Raw genomic sequence first — 18,876 nt, 5'->3', positions numbered from 1 at the left:
GATGGTCGGATGGCATCTCCGACTCAATGGACATGAGTTTGGGTAGACTCCGGGAGTTGGTGATGGACAGGGAGGCCTGGCGTGCTGCAGTCCATAGGGTCGCACAGTCGGACATGACTGAGCAACTGGATAACATCTCTCCTATGAAGTCTTCACAAGCCCCGTCACCTCCCAGATAAAATCCAGGCTCTGTGTAGGAGGAAGGAGGGGCCCCTGTCCCACTCCTTGGGATTCCACCTCTTCATAAAAGAAGAACGCTTGTTTCCAGCTGCTCCTGGGCCCTGGGGCTCCCTCGGTGCCCTGCCCCCCACTGTCCTGCTCAGCTCGCCCCCGTTCCCCGCTTGCCCGTCTCAGCCCTGCCCGCGCGAGGCCTCGCCGCCTGGTGACCTTGCATCTACCCAGGGGACAGGTGCTCAGTCGTTAGGACCAGAGCGGGCAGGAGAGGAAGTGGCCTCGGCTCGGGGCCCAGCTGTTTCCTCCTGTTGTGCTTTAGGGCGGTGTGGCCGAGGTCGTGTCTTAACCCCCCGTTTCATCATCTGCTTCTCCGCTGAGCTGGGAGCCCGGGGTGGGAGGTTAGCTAGCACTGCCCCCAGCCCGCCGCCCTGCGAAGCCCCCGCCTGCTCTTGGGCGCCTCCTGGGATGCGGCCATACCGGCTGCCGGCACCAAGAGCTGCCTGCGTGGTGCCCAAGCTCAGTCTGACGGCCGGTGGGCTGGGCGCTGTCACCGTCCTCTCTTACAGGGGTCCTGGAGCTGCTTGCTGGCACCCTAGGCACTGGCCCCGTTCCTAACCACCCCCATTCTGCCCCACGTGGAACTCTGCCCCTTGCCTATGCTGTGTCCTCAGCTTGGAGTCAAGATGCTGTCTTTTCCTGCAAACGTCTCTCCTGGCTCCCCAGACAGACAGGGGCTCCTTCTCCGTGTCTACCCAATCCTCTACCCCGCCCGCCTTGAGCCCAGGTCACACGGTCCTGTAGCTATGAGTCTGGCTGTCTTTGCAAAGATTGGCCCCGTGTTTTTCTCTTTCAAACCCTCAAACCGAGAGCGGTGCCTCTTACTTGGTACATGTTTGAATGCGTGCATTTATAGTAGTGCTTGTCACTGTAGGGTGTTCTCTGTGAAGTTGAGTAAACACCTTATTTTCAGAAATCATGGTCCTGGGACAATCTGTAAGTGCTCTCAGAATATTGCTACTGTCGCCTAAGTCAAAACCCACAGGTAGGGCTTTAAATACACAACCAGATTCAAAGATAGAAAGCAGAGCAGTGACTTTAGGGGCTGGGGGTCCGGGTGGGGGTAGGAAGGACAGGCTGGGTGAGGCGCAGGGGCCCCTTTGGGTGGTGGAAATAGCTTGATTGGTACAGTGGTTACACAGCTTCTCACTGGACAGAACTCATTGAACTGTACTCTTAAAATATGTGCATTTTATTATTGATAAATTTTACCTCAAAGTGACTTAAAAATATCAGAAAGCAAGTGGAAAAATCTTTTGGATTTATCGTTTGGTTTGGAAAGATGAATTAGTGATTGATAACCTTTGGTTGCAGCACTGTTCGATATCTAGTTTAAGGATTTGTACGTTTTTCTTTTCTACTTACCTTGCCTAAATGGAAAATCAACGCTCATTGAATTACTGCAGCTGGAAGTAAGAAAAAGCATAAGTGATGAACAGACTGACAGCTGACTCCCTGTGGCGCTTAATTTTAGTACTGATGCCTTTAGGAATTCTTTGCAACTTCAGTTTGAGGCTTAATTCGTGCGATGAATCATCGATATTGAGGGTAGGTAGGGAGACTGGAGCAGTAAACACTCCCTGCTCAGAGAAAATAATCTGGTGAGTGTTTTTTGAATAGACTTATTTAAAGTGATGCCATAAAACCCACCAGGTTTTTAAGGCGCCATCCTTTTTTCAAATGTTTAATATAGAATGTTCTCCAGGTAACTTGAAGAACTCTTAAGAAATAAAGGAATTCAAAGAAGAGGGGATATATGTATACATATAGGGCTTCCCTGGTGGCTCAGTGGTAAAGAATCTGCCTGCAATACGCAGGAGCTGCGGATTCGATCCCTGGGTGGAGAAGACCCCCTGGAGGAGGGCATGGCACCCACTCCAGTTTTCTGGCCTGGAGAATCCCATGGACAGAGGAGCCTGGGGGGCTGCAGTCCATGGGGTCGCACAGAGTCGGACACGACTGAAACGATGCACACACGTATACACAGAGCGGTTTCAGTTTTCTGTGCGGCAGAAACTCACACAGCATTGTAAAGTAACTGTGTGTGCGTGTCTGTCAGTCACTAAGTCGTGTCCAACTCTTAGCGACCTCATAGACTGTAGCCCACCAGGCTCCTCTGTTCACGGGATTTTCTGGGCAAGAATACTGGAGTGGCTGCCGTTTCTTTCTCCAGGGGGTCTTCCCCACCCAGTGATTGAATCTTTGTCTCCTGCATCTCCCGCATTGCAGGCACATTCTTTACCACTAAGCTACCTGGAAAGCCTGTAGCAATTATACTCCAATAAAAATTAATTAAAAAAGAAATATATGTATTAAACTTTTTTCATGTGTGAAAATAGGAGAGTCTTAACAATTAGGTGGTTTTAAAAAGGTTGAGCCAAGACTTTCTTGCCCTGTGTCTCCTTCTAGCCTTCAGAGTCCTCAGATGAATGGTGTCCTCGCTGTAAATCCCACACGTTCTGTCGCACTTTGAAGGGATGCCCATGTGTTTGGGAAATGTATCCAAAAGTTGAACCATCAGAAGATGCTTCTGTATAGGGCTGAGATTCACCTGGCCAAATCTAAATTTGTTGAGCTACTGCAGGATGATGCAGATGAAAAACAAGAATCATATCCAAAGTTCAGACCCATCAAGAGGCATTATCATGGTGTCTCTGTGCAGTTCCATCAGATGAAGGGTTGTCTTTAATATGGAGCTGTCATAAGGAATTCTAGAGCCATCGCTTGTTTGTTGCAGCAGCAGAGCCACATATTTCAGTGTGAGGAACGTTTGGAGCCCTAACTGTGAGTTCTCACTGATGGTCTCAGTGAATATGTGCTGTCGGTGGGACAAGCAGATGTTGGCCATTGTCAGTGTGCTTTGCTCAGCTCTCTTTCCTCCTATTGTCTGGGAATAGTCATTTAAAAGGACCATGCGGTTGTAAAGCTGATACTCCCTTACTGTCTTCCTCAAATAATTATGAAAATATTTTGCATCCTGTGGCTTGACAGAAAACTCAGGTAAGATAGCTCATGTTCGAGCAATAAGCTGATTTGAGGATGGGTGTCTCTGGAGTAATATACTGAATTTCAGGGATTAAGGGCAGAGCTGATGAGAAACGATGTAGACCTGAGGTCAGCAGATGATGTCCTGTTGGCCGGATCCCATCTGTGGCCTCTTTCTGTAAAGGGAGTCTTATTGGAACGCAGCCTCAGATGCTCTTTGACGTGCGATCCGACTGTTTTGACGCTTTGATGGCAAAGCTGCATATTTGTGAAAAGCCTGCATGAATCCAAAACCCTAAAAGACGCCTCATCTGCCCTACAGAGGAAGGTTGTGGGCCCTGAAGTAGATGGCGTATCACGGGAGAACATTAAAGAACAAGTTGCCTGAAGGTTTCAGTTTGTGCTGGAACTTGTGGCTGGGTAAGAAACAGGCGTGGGGATGCACGTGTGTGACTCATTTTATGAAAATGCAGATATTTCCATCGGCCATTGTTGGGGCCTTCGGAGGCTCTCTGTCCCCTGCACATGAAGAGCAGGGGCCATGGGGGTCCTTGGCAGAGAGAGGCCTCTGCTCTCCGGGGCGTTTGCCTCTCAGACAGCCCCTCAGTCCTTAACGCACAGTCTTGGCCCTCAAGCCATTCGCCCCAAAGGTGACTTAATGTGCTTCCTTGGCACTGGGCTGTCTTTAGATTTTGCCTTGCGATACCACCTTAAACTCTGGCATCTCTTGAGACTTGTGAGCTCAGAGCCGCCCTGCTATCTGAGGTGATGCTGACACGGGTCAGATGGGATGCTTAATCAAATAAAGAATATTTCTTTGTCCTTCTCGCTGACTCTTGCTATCCAGTGTCTGGAGTCAAAAGAATAGTGGGCCAGCTTAGTTTACTTGGGCTCCGATATCCTCTCTGGCCCTAACAAGCAATGGTTCTTTGCTTAGCGGTTCTGTCTAAGCCCTGTGCATGATCAACTGAATTTGTGTGATCACTTGAAGAAGAGTCTCCCTTTTACTGCTATGTTGACCCTTCCCCTTGACTTTGGTTCTCAGTTCCTTCAGCTCTACTCAGGATTCTCCGCGTTGAAGTGACTGATCTTTTCCCCTTTGCTCTACCTGTCTATCTGGTGGCATCTTTCATCATCGCCTCTCTCCAGGGAGCCTGGGGATCCCCTGACAGTCCTTTATATCTCTTCTCTACCTTTGCGACCATCTGCACCTTTCTTTCTTCACCATCATTGGGTGATCAGAGCAACTGAAGGCGCAACTGTATGTCCGAGGCCAGTGTTAACCTTGGCTTCAGTGTGAGCCAGACAGTTATTCAGGTGTCTCCCCAAGGGACAGTTAGCACCTCACCTTCACCTAGCTGCAAGCTTTGATAATGGGGATATCTTGCTTGAACTGAGAAGGTTATTGATTAGATGTAAAATAGTAATTCCTTTGATTATTCCTACAAATCAAAGTTGTGGCTGTTTTCTGTTAGGGTGTTCTGATGCTCATTCATTAAATTCAAGGCATAAAGGAAGAAACTTCTTTTTTAAAAAACGTTTTAGTTCATGTTGGGAATATTAATTTAACACTGTTGTGACAGTTGCAGGTGGGCGACAGAGCGACTTAGCCGTACATGTACATGTGTCCATTCTCCCTCAGACCCTCTCCTATCCAGGCTGACACTAACATTGAGCAGAGTTCCCTATACTATACAGTAGGGAAGAAACATCTAATGTTTCCTGTTTATTTTAGATGCCCACTGTAGATGGGCATTTTAGATGTTATTATTTTAGATGTCTCATGTAAACATGCATGAGATCACTGGCAGTTAATATGGGTAGATGATCTGTCGAGTATAATGAGAATGACTGTAGAACAGACAGCCTGACAGCTCTGTCATTTGCTGAAAACCCGAGTTTGGTTAGCAGTTACTCAGGTCATAGAACCGTTTTCACTAGAAGGGACTCGAGGGACCATCTAGTCCAGTGTCCTTGGAGGTGAGGACCCTGCACTCACCGAGAGGTGATTTGCTTAAGGTAACCCATCTCCTTAAGGGCAGAACTGGAGCTAAACGCTTTCTCTCCCAATTCCTATTAGTAACGATTGTCTGACAGATACTAAAGCAAACAAACCAACGAAGCCCAGTGCTTGTTATACTGAAATCTGGCTTTAATTCCTAAGAATGTCTTGATTCCAATATGCTTTGATTTTAAATACTTATCACCAAGTTGTGGATGGGTCCGACTTGTTCTTCTTTTCCCTACCTTGACTTAAATGAAATGCTCCTGTGTAAATACAGCTCTGGAGACTGTGGTTCCGTTTCAGCTGCTTGGTTAGTTGCATTTTTGCAGCAGAAGCTTTGGCACGTGGATGCCCCTTGGACTCATGGTTATCCCATTAGCAGTGCTGGCAAGGCTAGTCCCACAGCTCTGGGGCCAGGCCCCAGGTGACCATTGCCTGCTAGTGGGTCTGGTGCTCTTTGCCCATTTAGCCAGTGACCTCTGTCCTTCCCTGCCCGCCTCTGCTACCGAGGCCAATCTGCCTCCAGCACTGTCACCATCCTTTGCCCCGTACCTCTTGGTCATTCAAGACTTGTTTTTTCAGCCACACCGTGTTGTTTGTGAGATCAGAGTTCCCTGACCAGGGATTGAACCCATGCCCCCTGCAGTGGAAGTTCAGAGTCTTAACCACTGAACCGCCAGGGACGTCCGTGCTCAAGACTTTGAAGGAACTATTCTTACTCTCCAGATTTATCTGTATCATCAAAGACTGCAAACCATGATGCTCACGGGAGAAAACAGGACAACTCTTTTTTAAAGCTTGGGCTGATAGAATTCTCATTTGAGATTTGTTAGAGCCCTGGAATCCACTGCCTTCTCCATGAAAACAGACAGTTGTTATGCCAGTTGGACTTTACATGCATTAGGCAGTTGTGTCCTGAAAGGGTTGCTCTCTGCTGCCAGAGGACCAAACGTCACCACACACCTGGCACCGCCAAGCCATTCCCATTCTTGCCACTAATCAGAGTGTTTGCCAAGATCCAGTATAACTAAATGGTCTTGCCAGTCGAGATGCCAGATTAAATGGAATTGTAATTATTTTCTTTAATCTCATTTCAAATATTTACATTTTCTTGAATAAGTAAATGACCTATATCAAGAAGACATGCTACTTTAAGAGAGTAAGAAAAGCATATAGTGACTAGCTTAATCTCTGACTTGGAGATTTTTTTCAGCGTGACCATTGAATTTAAGATCCTCATGCGGACCAAAGAATGGAGCCATCAAGGTCGGTCAGCTGTAGTCGATGCCAGTTCATGTCACAGCGCTGGGGAGAGGCTTCATAGCTGGTGTCACGGTTGCAAATCTCAGTCAAAGTGTATGAAGAATTTTGAAAGTATAAGCGGGGTAAAACTACCTGGATTATAGTTGGCGGATTCCATATCCTAGAGTTTCATATTTGAGGGTTTCATATCTGAGGATACAGAGGGCCAGCATCCTAGGCCATTTTAAATAAGGAGCTTGAATATTCTTGGGGTTTTTTTTCTTCTTTCGTTTTTGGATTTTGCTATCCTGCAAGGGATTCTGGAACCAGTCCCCCACAGACACCGAGGGATGACTGGATATATTTTATCAGCTTTTTTATTCTTATGTGCCTGGACTTCTGAAAGCAACTGAACTATAAAAATTCAGTGTTGAAGACCTTTGCTTTTTATCACCCACTAAATTCATGGGAGCACGTGATCACACCCACACTTTTACTAAAGATGCTTAAAATTATGTAGTTTTTTAACAGGAAGAAATTTTCTTGTGTGAAAATATACTGGTATTGTAAAACACCAAATGTCGATTGACCCTGAACAACAATGACAATATACATATCCCTCTGGCTTTGGCATTTTCCCTCCAAGTCACACCTTCCTCCATTTATACACATCTCAGTTTTTCAAACTGTTTTAAAACTGAGGCATGAATTAGCATGGAGTTCAATGATGATTCAGGGCCTTTCATTTGGATGTTGTGCAGTTGACAATATTTATGAAACTGGGTTTAAGTGTTTTAAAATTAAGGTATACACTTTTTTCTTGGCTGCCCTGTGTGACATACAGGGACCTTCATTCCCTGACCAGGGATTGAACCTGTGCCCCCTGTAGTGGAAGCGCAGAGCCCCAGCCAGGGGAGTGCCAGGGAAGTGCCAAAACTACTGTTTTATGAAGATACGTTTGACCATAAGTTGTATCCTGTAAACCATGTTGGTTTGGGAAGGCCCTCCCTCAGCTGCTATTCCTCTTTTTGTGGTCCGTCTGGTTGGTTTCTTCTTCTTTTTTTTAATCTTTACGTTCTTTCAAAATAACTTGTAGTGCCTTAAAAATCGTTCCATTGTATTTCAGTTTACACCTGTTTTTACGCATTCTACCAAAATACTCGTTCCTTTTGCATCTGGGTGTTTACTCTGAGTATCACGTCTCGCTCCTGTAAGGAAACTAGTGGCAAAGACAGGTTGCCAGTGTGTGTGTGTCCTGCGCTTGACTGGGAATTTTGAGTTTCTTTTCTAGCTTATGTGGACCTTATTTTTTCTATAGTTGACTCACATCTTTGGGGTTTATGAAAGGAAGAAAGGGAGATGAAAGGGAGAAAGAATGATTCATCATTAGCTTTGGTACAGAGCCTCATAAATCTTCTTCTCTTTACCTAACTAATCATCATCATTACTAATTACGAGACCGAAAATAAACTGGAGCATAAACTCAGAAAGAACATAAACTCAGTACGGGCTGGCTTCACATAGAGCAAATCAGAGAGGCTGTCCTGTGGTCAGAGTGACTTGAATAGCTGAGCAGAGAGGGGAGGAACTGTTTTCCCCTCTGCTTTTGTGTTCGGCCTGTGTTTTAAGGCCTACTCTTGGATACAGTTGGAAATTTTAACTTGGATATGTTGGAAATTGAGTCATATAATCTAATTTTAAGGGAGCTCGACACCAATTAAGGGAACATTACTTGGAACATACATTCATGAATAAAGTGCGTGTTGGTTTTGTTGAAAAACGATGGTGTGGCAGGTCTTGGGGCAGGGCCAGGGGACTCCGCGCCTTCCTCCTCCCCGAGCTGTGGCTCACGGCCGCCCTTCAGGAGCCAGGAGTGCCTGTGGGCAGATCGCGCCCGCACCTGGCAGAGTCCAAGTTGGAAGGAAGGAGCTGACTTCAGACACACACGCACACACGCACATGCACGCACACATGCCCGCCCACACTCACACACACATGCACACACACGTACACACGCACATGCACACGCACGCACTCCTTATCTCTTGTCTAATATTACAGTAGCTTCCCAGCAGGTCTTTCCAGTCTGTCCTGACTGTGGCTCCCTGATGAGTCCCGTGTCCTCAGCACTCGGGGCTGTCCGCAGTTTGTGGTCTGGGGTCTGTGGCCCGGGCCCAGGTCCAGTCACCTCTCCTCTCCCTGCGGGCTCTGCTCTCCCTGGCTTGCCTGCGGGAAGGTGCTTGCAGGTTCTGTGTGAATTTTGTTTCTTTGAAAGGCATGCGGGGACTTCCTGCTGGTCCAGTAATGAGGACTTCACCTTCCAATACAGAGGGTGTGGGTTTGATCCTTGGTCAGGGAGCTAAGATCCACATGCCTCGCAGCCAAGAAACCAAAAACAGAAGCAGTACTGTGACACATTCAATAAAGGCTTTAAAAAATAAAAATAAAAAAATAAAAGGTGTCTGTATCAAAGACCTAAATGTCTAAGCTAAAACTGTGAAGCTCTTAGAGATGGCATCTGAAAGTTTCTCTTGTGTCAGAAAAAAAATCTAGCCAGTGTCACAGCCAGAGTATAAAAGTAACTCTGTAATTGCTCACCTCTTTTCCTTTGCTCCTGCTGATTTCTGAACTTGAAAGTAACCTGCCCCTGATTTTACCTGTCTAAATCTTCTGCATAATCCATACTCTTCACTGAGCCTCTTTGATTGTTCCATCCAGCTCCAGTAAGGCAAGCATCACTATATTTATATTACAACTATTTACTTGCATAACTGTTTAAGTACGTCTAGGCTGGGAGTTTCTTATGGGTGGTGACAAGGTCTTTGGTACAAGGGACAAAAATAACTACCATAATGCTTGACACATGGTAAATATTCAATGAGAATTTGAATGAATAAATGAATGGGAGAGAAAATACGTTCATGAGTTCATTCTTGCCTAACCTTAAATAGCTTAGGAGTGGTATTTGGGTCTGATTCATCTTAATAATCTACCATGGCTAGTATTGTGCTTTTTGCATGATAGATACTCAATAGATATTTCTTTTTTATTTTTATTTCTTATTTCAGCTTTATTGAGGTATAATTGACAAAATAGATTGTAAGACATTTAAAATGGACACTTTAAAGTATGGAAATAAGTATGCATTGTGAAAGGACTCCTCACATCTCATTGATTAACACATCCATCATCTTACATCTTAATCTTTTTTTTTTCTTTTGGTAAGAACATTTTAAGTTCTACACTTAGCAAATTTCAATTATTCCACAACTATTTCTTGAATTAGTGGATAGATGAGCAGTTGATTATAATATACGCTTTCTGAATGCTATGTTACTATATTTTATTTTCAATAATTTCAGTCCTCTTACTACAGCAAAATATTTTAAAATGTTTCTCTTTTGATTGTCAACATTAATTTTTATCAGTGATTATTTCTGACTTTAAACTTTTTCTACATTTTGATTTTGATCTTAAATCGTAATCACCACGGAGGGGTGTATTCTTAATTTCACAAAAGAAATCAGAAAGAAAAAGAAGGTTCTCTTTTTAAGAAAAAGTGAAGGAGGTTATATTATTAGCTCCTGCTTCTGGGTGTAGGTGGGGTTCTAGGACTAGCAATTATTTCTACAACAATGGTTGAATAGTCTTTTCCAGAGTCATCATGGTTCCATTCAGAACACATAATTTAGATGCTTTCAATAGGAAATGGTGTTGGGCAGCCTTTCTTAAAACATTTGATGGATTCCTTAAACTCCAGTTAAGTTGAACTAAGTTATCCTGCCTCCTATCAATACCAGAAGGCTAACATTCTTCTTCTCCTCTTTTTTTTTTTTTGGTAACGGTTGTTTGCCAGTTTTCTTTGACAATAATACTTGATTATAATCAGTGAATTAATGGTATTTGCTTTGGGGCCTGTCAACGCAGCCTCAAATAATCGTGAAATTAAAAGAACTGACTGAAACATACTAGTGATCGTGTGTATTTTTGTGACCCCTACTGCCTAAAGATTCATTGTTGTTATTTGGCAGTTGTTTGTTTTGTTTTTTGACTCTTTTTAAAGCCATTTGACAAAAATTACCTTGGTTCAGGTGATGTGGTGGAAAAGATAACCGATACCTGAGTGTGCTTCTTTGGTGGCACCATTTTAGTTACTGTGAGAGAGGAATAGTACTAATCCACGTCGAACGAGTGAGCTGGTTTCATGATGCACCTGGATGTGTAGAGTTGCCTGTATCTGGCAATGAGCACTTACAGGATGGTGAGCTGAGTCCGGAAAAGAAGGCCAGAGGTGCAAAGGAAAGACATTTAGGAAATGCTACAAGCTTATTGGAAATGAGAGAATTTCTGCAATGTATTTAGGAGAACAGTTCAGAAGAACAATCAAACAGAAACAGCAGGCTTCCTCTGTACAACATTTGGGGGGCATTGCATACCCTGTAGAGATACTTGTTTCTTTAAGAAAAGTATTCGGGGAGAGGACTCGCTCACTCACTGTCCACTGGACATCCCGGGACTCTTCAGTCTCAGGGGCGGGAAACTTTAGCCCGACATCCAGACCTTTGAGCCGTGGAATACATCCGTCTCGGCTTGTTGGAAGTAATTCACTTTGTGTGCGATTTTGTCTCCTTCAGAAATGCGCGCGCCTGAGTATGCTGGAAGCCCGTGAGCGCCCCGACCCCCCGGCGACTGCGGCGAGCCCCGCGGGAGGAAGCGGGCGGAGCGGCGGCCTCTGACTCGGGATCCGCCCGGCTCTGCCCTCGGCGCCGGCGCGCACCATGGAGACGCTCTCGCAGGACTCGCTGCTGGAGTGTCAGATCTGTTTCAACTACTACAGCCCCCGGCGGAGGCCCAAGCTGCTGGACTGCAAGCACACGTGCTGCTCGGTGTGCCTGCAGCAGATGCGGACGAGCCAGAAGGACGTGCGCTGCCCGTGGTGCCGGGGCACCACCAGGCTGCCCCCGGGCTTCTCCGTGTCGCAGCTGCCGGACGACCCCGAGGTGCTGGGGGTCATTGCGATCCCGCACGCCTCCGAGCACACGCCGGTCTTCATCAGACTCCCGAGCAACGGGTGCTACATGCTGCCCCTGCCCGTCTCCAAGGAGCGCGCGCTGCTGCCCGGCGACGCGGGCTGCCGCCTGCTGCCCGGGGGCCAGCCGAAGGCAGTGGCCGTGGTGAGCGTCCCCGCGGCCGAGCAGCAGCCTCTGCAGCCCGGGGCCCCGGGCGAGGCGGCGGCCGAGGAGCCGGACCGGCGGGGCGCGGCCAAGAGCTCCACCTGGTCCGGGGTGTGCACCGTCATCCTGGTGGCCTGCGTCCTGGTCTTCCTCCTGGGCATCGTGCTCCACAACATGTCCTGCATTTCTAAGCGCTTCACTGTGATATCCTGCGGCTGAAGGCGGCCGCGGGCAGGTCTCCGTGGGTGCCCACTCGGGGCTGAGCAGCTGTTGGTGGGGGGATCGCGGTGAGAAGGCGGGGGGCCCGCTGATGCCGGGGGGCCCGGTGCTGGCCCCCGGGCCCTGGGCCGCCGTTTGATTTCCCGAAGACAGACACGAAGGGCAGACCCGCGGCCTCAGTGGGAAACCAGGCAGAGAGCTCTGATTCCTGGCGGCCGCAGCTTCGAAGACGGTTGCATGCATCCTCATAATCACCTATTAAATGGGCTGTAATTTATCATTTCTCCAAATCATGTTACGAGATAGGCCTATTCTACTTAGACGTTACACTGTTGGAAGTGCATACAATGTGATCTTCTCTCAATGTGGTAGATTAAAACAGAGATGCTCTGCATACAAGTAGAATTAAACCTGAAAATCCATGTAAAAACTCGACTGCAACCTGCCACGCTGGTTTCTTTCCTTAGTTTGAGAAAAGGAGACCTCCTCTCCCTTTAGTTGCTGAGACTTTTTATACCGTTTTGAATGGCACCCAAATTAAAATAAGTTAAGCGGACAGATGTCTTTTCAGGAAAACATCTGAACGGGTGTTTCCACCGTGCTGTGTTTTGTCACGTACCTTCGTTTTTCCTCCCTTGTAATTAGCCCTCGCTACGTGTTTATTAAACTGAAGGCCCGAAAGGGGAGCAATAAACTGAGTAACAATGAGAAATGCCTGATCCCACAGGAAACCTACATGCCAATTTTTCTCAAGCCATCTCACAAAATAAGAATTTTAAATGTAAATATTGTGTATTTGTGTGTGTGTGTAATTTGATTTACCTCAGGTTTTGAATCTTTTCAGAAGAATCCCGGGAGTAGGACTTCGCGGGCATGAAAGGGTCCAGAGTCTGAAACAACGGCCACCTTGCGGGCACCTGGGCCCACCCGGCGAGGGTCCCAGGCCTGTCACTTCCACACTTGCTCCTCTTCTGTGTACTCGAGTCCTGTGCTCGGTACGGCACAAATGGAGAATACAGAAGGTTCTGGCTTTTCTCCCGGTTTTGATGTATTCTAACAGCCGTGAGTGTTGGTCATTGCTAACAAACCTGGACTGGCGTTTTAAGACAGTCCGTGATTATTTCTTGAAAGAGATTGCTCCATGAGAGTTAAACCATTTCAAATTCCAGTTTCTTCTTGTTAGTAGAAGTGAGACTTTCTCTTGTATTTCAAGGTATTTTTATTGAGAAAAATGGCAAGGTGAATTAGCAATTCCCATTCCCAGTTTAAGTGGACCAGTTCATCATAAATTCACAAACGTTCTTAAATGTTTAATGGCCTGCAGTTGCTCATGAAGAAGGATCTGCCGGTTTTAAATGATACATTCTGTGCCTGAATATGTGTGCGTTCAGACATAGCTGTGAGCTTTACAGGTCTAGTTTCTTTTATGGAATTCATGAGGCAAGTGGTGCGTGCCAAGCCCCTCCCCCTGCCCGCCTGCACAGATATGTCCATGTTCCACTGAATTCCTGAAAACAGGGGACAGAAAAATAAGCAGTGACTGCCTCTAAAAAGTGAGGCTAGAAATAATCCTTAAGACTGAGATAATTTAATTTACCTACATGCTAACTTTTACCTTCAAGCAGCACAAAATATGCACATTAAAGTTATGGCATCAACTGAGATAAAATGACAATATAACGAATAGAATCCCAAGCTAATATTCATTGACATGAGAATTTGATATAAAAATATGAACTTGGGTTTTTCAAATTTGTCATTAGCCCTTTAGAAAATGTATTTGAAATCTCAAACGAGAAATTAGGTTAAAATGCCATTTTATTGTGTAAGCTATTGGGCATTATACAACAAATAATCTAGGATTTGTTTGGTATTAATAATTTAGGTATCATATTAGCTGAATACTATCCTCTATTGCGTAACCTAATATACTGTTGGGTTCGTTTCAATTTCAAACTCTCCCAGGCTGCCGTGATGCATGTCTGACCTAATTTCTATTCCTCTCGGGGAAAAAAACCCACAGAAATGTTACACTAAGGATTCTGCATTTCAAATGGACTTTACTCTTGCAATATTAAGTCATGCCATATTCAAATTATTTTTGTGAATGATATCCACATATGTTTATGTCCTATATGAAATGACTAGCCCTGGAGTATAGTGTGATAGAATTCTACATGGTCTGTAGGTTATATATAGACACCGACATATGTGATGATAAGTGCCCTGTGTTTCTTAGCACAAACCCGTAGAGTACAAATGTCCACATACTTTTTACTTAAAAACAATCCCAATTGCAGTTTAGCAGTGCCAAGTTAATCGGCTCTATGATAGATTCTTGACATTACAATTTAAGGTACAACAGCAACCAAAGTCAGAGTTTCTGTGTGAGTCTTACTGATGCAAAGCCGTTGTTTAAGTGGATTCTGCCTACTAGTTATTTATTTGTGTACCTGCTTAGCAGTGTGCAATCCTGTGTGTGCCGAGTGTGAGTGTGCGCATGTATGTGATGTCTCAGCCTGCCGGATAAAATGTTTATAGGCTTCGTGTTGTTGGGTGTTATTTGGCATCCACTGCTATGGCCTTTTGCACTTACTCATGACCCTGAGAACACATCTACCCCATGTGACGCTAGCCCAGTGACACCATCGGCCAGAACTCACAGTTGCGTATGAATGAAAAAACTCACAACTGAAAGCACAGGAAGTTGGATCTGAAAGCAACCTCTGGTGGCTTGATTTTTTAGATGAATCCACGCAGGCCCACAGAGATGCAAGACAGTTTGTTCTGCAGCAAAAGGGGGGCCAGGACTTTGCAGGGCGGTTTCCTCCTGCTCCTTGCTAGACCTGTCGCCGTCTCTGTCGGGCTACGATCTCCTTTCAGGGTGGATGAATACCCTTTACTAACTCAACTATTGTTTAAGGTCTTTGTTTTTGTAGATTTATATATTTGTTTTAGTTAGCATCTACCTCTCTGGGAAATGAAAGGAGGATTGATTTAGGGATGTGTATAGACAATTAAAGAGAACCATGTGATCTGAATTTTTTGAGTTGCAAAACGTGGGTTTCCCCCCCTGCCTCCCCCTTTACCTGTAAAGGACAGTGGAGTGTTGTGTAAATAGTAAACTATAAGAAGCATGGATTTTTCTTTATTAATGATTTTGACATAACCAAGAGAATGCTGAATATGCTAAATAGAGTCAAGTATGCTATCAAAAACCATTGTTTTTGGAAAATTCTGTACAGTGACCTGGGGCATAGGTAGTGATGAAAAGACAATGGGTTCAATTCCAGTCATACTTTATGATCAGAAACCTATATTTCCTTCAAGAATATAATTAAGTTTAATCTTGCACATGACTTAAGAGTGGTTCCCTTGATGGCTAAACCTTGTACTGGTGCAGCCCTTGGGATCTTCACAATTGGCGCTGCTCAATAGAACATTCTGGAAATGTTCTAGAACTTACGCTGTCCAATACAGTAGCCACATTGGTTACTGGGCCACTGAAATGAAGTTAGTCTGAAGGAGGAACTGGATTTTGTATTTTAAATTAATTAAATTGATGCCACTCACATGTGGCAAGTGGGTACCATTATTGGACAACGGAGTTCTGGAGGGTTGTGCAGTGGAATCTAGCATCAAGGTGTTAGTGGAGTAAACAGTAAGATGGAGAAGACAATTTGTGGTTTAGTAACATGCAGTTGGCTTAAATTTTTTTTTTCCTTTCTGGACTTAAAAATAAATGATCTCAAGTATGATAGTAAAAATGCATTGATTGCCCTTTGGGGTTATTACTTAGATACTCTGGGCCAAGGAAAAATCAGTGAGGCTTAAAGAGTGCTTGATAAAGCCCCTTTTCTGGGATCATTAGCTGCATGTGAATCTATTGTCAAAAAATAGTAAGTAGTTAGACAGTAGCTTTAAAATGTTTGACCTGCATGACCTGTACTGTGAAATTGTATTTAGGGTCTTGTGGCCAAAAAGTAAATGTTACAGAAAGAAAGAAAAAAGCCTAATGAAATCCCTCTTCACTTCCCACATCTTACTCAGACTTCATCACTGCCCTAGTAAGGTGTGAAATATAGGAGCAAGCATGGTTTGCAGTGTTTATAGGCAGTGTTTTTGTTTACCCTTGAAGTCTGCAGGCTTGTCCTTGTATTTGAGGGGGGCATAGGTGGGCATTGTTTTTCAGATGCCAGACTAAAATGCAGGTACTATTTTTAGAGTGAGATTTGACATTGTTTTAGTCTTTTTTTTTTTTAGTTATCACTGAAATAATTGAAGATTTGAATCCTTGCACAATGACACTTTGTTTGACATTAGAAAAACACTGCCCATGGAATGTAAAGACCTGAAGGTTATTAAAGTTACTAAAATTGCTTTTTAAGTGAGTAAAGGGAAGCAGAAAATTCAATTTGAGATGTATCTGCATTGATCAGACTCTTCCTGATCGTAGAGTATTTATTCCAGTCTATTTGATTTCAAGAGCTCTTGTAGTTCTATTTGAAAATGTGCATCGTGTCTAAAGTGGTTAGTCTGCTTTTCATTGTCAAAAATAATGTTACTCAAATGCATTTGTTTCAATTTAGCAGATTTCTTAAATATAGAACTTGTCAGTGAGCAGGACTCTTTAGTTTGTGCTTAAAAAGGATTACATTTTTTTGCCCAATAATAGATTTTCTTTAGACTCTTGAGGAAATTAGAGGTCCAAAGGTTATTGGTATGAGAGAAGTGAGATGCCAATGGTTTGAATTTCTATCTTCTCTTAGAAAAATGATGCTGCCAACTAGTCAGCATTTTGTTTCCACATGAGAAGTGTCATCAGTCAGTTGATCTGTCATCCTTGACCTAGAAGGAGAAGCTGTCCCTTACCGTTTTCATCATTCTCAGGAAGACGTTACCCACAAAACAATCCTTAGCACAACGGGAACTCCAGAGAAGAATGAGGCAGTCAGGACAATTCAGTAACTGTTTGAAAGTGATAGTCTCTTAGTCTATTTCAAGAGATGATGACCAGTTGCTGAATTTTGTTAAATATGAAACATTTCTAAAAAAATAAGTGGAAATTCAAGCCATTGACTTTGCTGACACAATTGATTCACTGTATAAAGATATATATCTATACATATAGGTATAAATATATACATATATAGGCACACGATTTAGCTGTAACTGAAGCTTAAAAAATCAAGTGAAATGTTTGTCATGTTTTCCAATGTGGGTTATATAATGTTGAATTTAGGTATTAATTTTTCAACAAATGCTATAGGCTGCATCCATTTTGTCAAACCAGCTATCTTTGGGAGTGTCTATATAACTAAGCTCTCGAGACTTCATATATATGAAGAGGTGAGTTCTACTATATGAAGAACATTAGTGGGTGGGACATTTAATTTCTGTCTTCCAAATAACTTATTTTTTGGCTCTGCTCAGGTGGTCATGAGTAGAGCACCATTATTCTTGAACTCTTGCAGTATGGCTCCATTTTTCTGCACAAGTTTCCTTGCACAGTCGGGCCAATGATTTTTTTTTTTTTCAGGATTCACTGCCTGGGGTATCCCACTATCTATATCTCACTTACGATGTAGTGGTGCTTGAAAACACCCATCTTGTTAGCTGGACTTTATTATTCTATTCTACCGTTTTTGATACTATTCATATTATGATCTTTTTTAGAGACAATCAGTAATATTTGGGGCAAAAGTACTGAGGGGTCTCTTGAAGTCTGCAACAGCATGTATTTTCTTTTGTTTTTCTAGGGGGTGTTCTCTTATAGCTGGCCTGGTTCTTCTAGAACACTGCTCTAAGCTCATCATGGGATGCAGGGCTGGTAGCCCCTGTGAAAGTCTTCTGTGATCTCTGTGGGGTGTGTTCTTGAATTATTCTAATAAGAGTGTTCCAAAGGGAAGCTCAGTTTTTAATTTGACATTTGCATTTTGAGAGTCCAGAAGTAGACGGTTGGATATGATGGCAGTGGAGGAGCACGGGCTGTAAGAAGGAGGAAATAAATGAGGCAGGTGCCCCTTAAGGGGAACAAGTTAAGCTATCTCTCTCATCTCTCTTTAAGAAGTGGGAGGCCACAGGAGCTGGTGTCTTGCACTGCGCTGCAGAAACCGCCCGGTTGCATTTTCCTGGCGGAGAGACAAGCGGACTCCTGGGCAGGCCCTGTGTGGTGGAGGTGGGGATGTGACCTTGAGTCTGTAGCCAAAGAGAGGCAGGCACGCCCAGAAAGGGAGAAGACCCCGGAGGAAAATCCACAGTGAGATGATAGTCCCTGAACAGAACAGAAGCTGAAGGTCAGGCGTGGCAGAGACCAGCTGAGGAAAGAACAGAGAAGAATGGGAATTAACTTAGCCGAGCGCAATTTGTCATTTCAGTATGGCCCACCGAGCTCAGTTCAGGACGTGGCGGCGTGATCAGCTGACGGGAGTGTCCGAGGAGGCCCTACTGGCTGTCAGTCGGCACACTGTACCGTTTCAGAACTTGCTCTAGGGTTGGTTGGCCAGTCATTACAGACAAACTCCAATGATGTCCTCTTAACTATGGAATGCAGTGCCCACGCCTGTGGATGTAACATGACTTGAGTGGGTTAATACTATTGGGAAGGCTCATTCAAGAGTATTCCGTTTCTCACCCAGTTGTGGTCATTTGTTATATTTTTCATTCCACCGCTAGTTCCCGTTTCGCTCCCTCGGCAGTTGCAGGAGGCTGGTTTCAGCCTGGGACGGTTACAAGCTCCCAGCATAGGCCACGCAGCTGCTACCCTGAGGCCCTGACCCTCCGATGGCTCCGCTGGCGGGTTTCCTGGCCTTGAGAACTAGTGCTCCAGGCAAATGGCTGGATTAATGCTGCTCAGAGGCTGTTAACTCAAGTCCTTGACATGTTTCATTTACAGTTCTGTGGATTATTTATTTTAGAATCTTTTTTAAAGGGCCAAACAGCCCTACAGATAAACGAGCTGCTGGGCTGTGTAGAGAATATTGTCCAAATGTTGCCAAATACTGACTTCATAAGGGGGCT

The 18,876-nt window shown here is 44.6% G+C and overlaps 1 protein-coding gene across 22 annotated transcripts in view; it reads left to right on the top strand.

The window, feature by feature from the left end:
- The window catches only part of RNF152 (ring finger protein 152), a 71,556-nt gene extending 55,690 nt beyond the window's left edge, over window positions 1-15,866 (top strand). For 21 of the 22 annotated variants that reach the window (XM_081563370.1, XM_081563377.1, XM_081563374.1 and 18 more), the window contains one exon: window positions 11,098-15,866. In XM_081563370.1, coding sequence (XP_081419496.1) covers window positions 11,242-11,856 — 615 coding nt within the window. In that variant the 5' untranslated portion in view covers window positions 11,098-11,241 and the 3' untranslated portion in view covers window positions 11,857-15,866. Of the gene's footprint in view, window positions 1-2,341; window positions 2,520-11,097 lie in introns of those variants that run through there. The other variant, XR_014075105.1, reaches the window with a different exon arrangement.
- The last annotated feature ends 3,010 nt before the right edge of the window (window positions 15,867-18,876 follow it).

This window comes from Giraffa tippelskirchi, chromosome 14, assembly GCF_054371585.1.
Source record: "Giraffa tippelskirchi isolate mGirTip1 chromosome 14, T2T-mGirTip1v1.2.pri, whole genome shotgun sequence".
NCBI lineage: Eukaryota > Metazoa > Chordata > Mammalia > Artiodactyla > Giraffidae > Giraffa > Giraffa tippelskirchi.
Note: the sequence above shows the minus strand (reverse complement) of the source record. Positions and strands in the feature narration are given on the sequence as shown.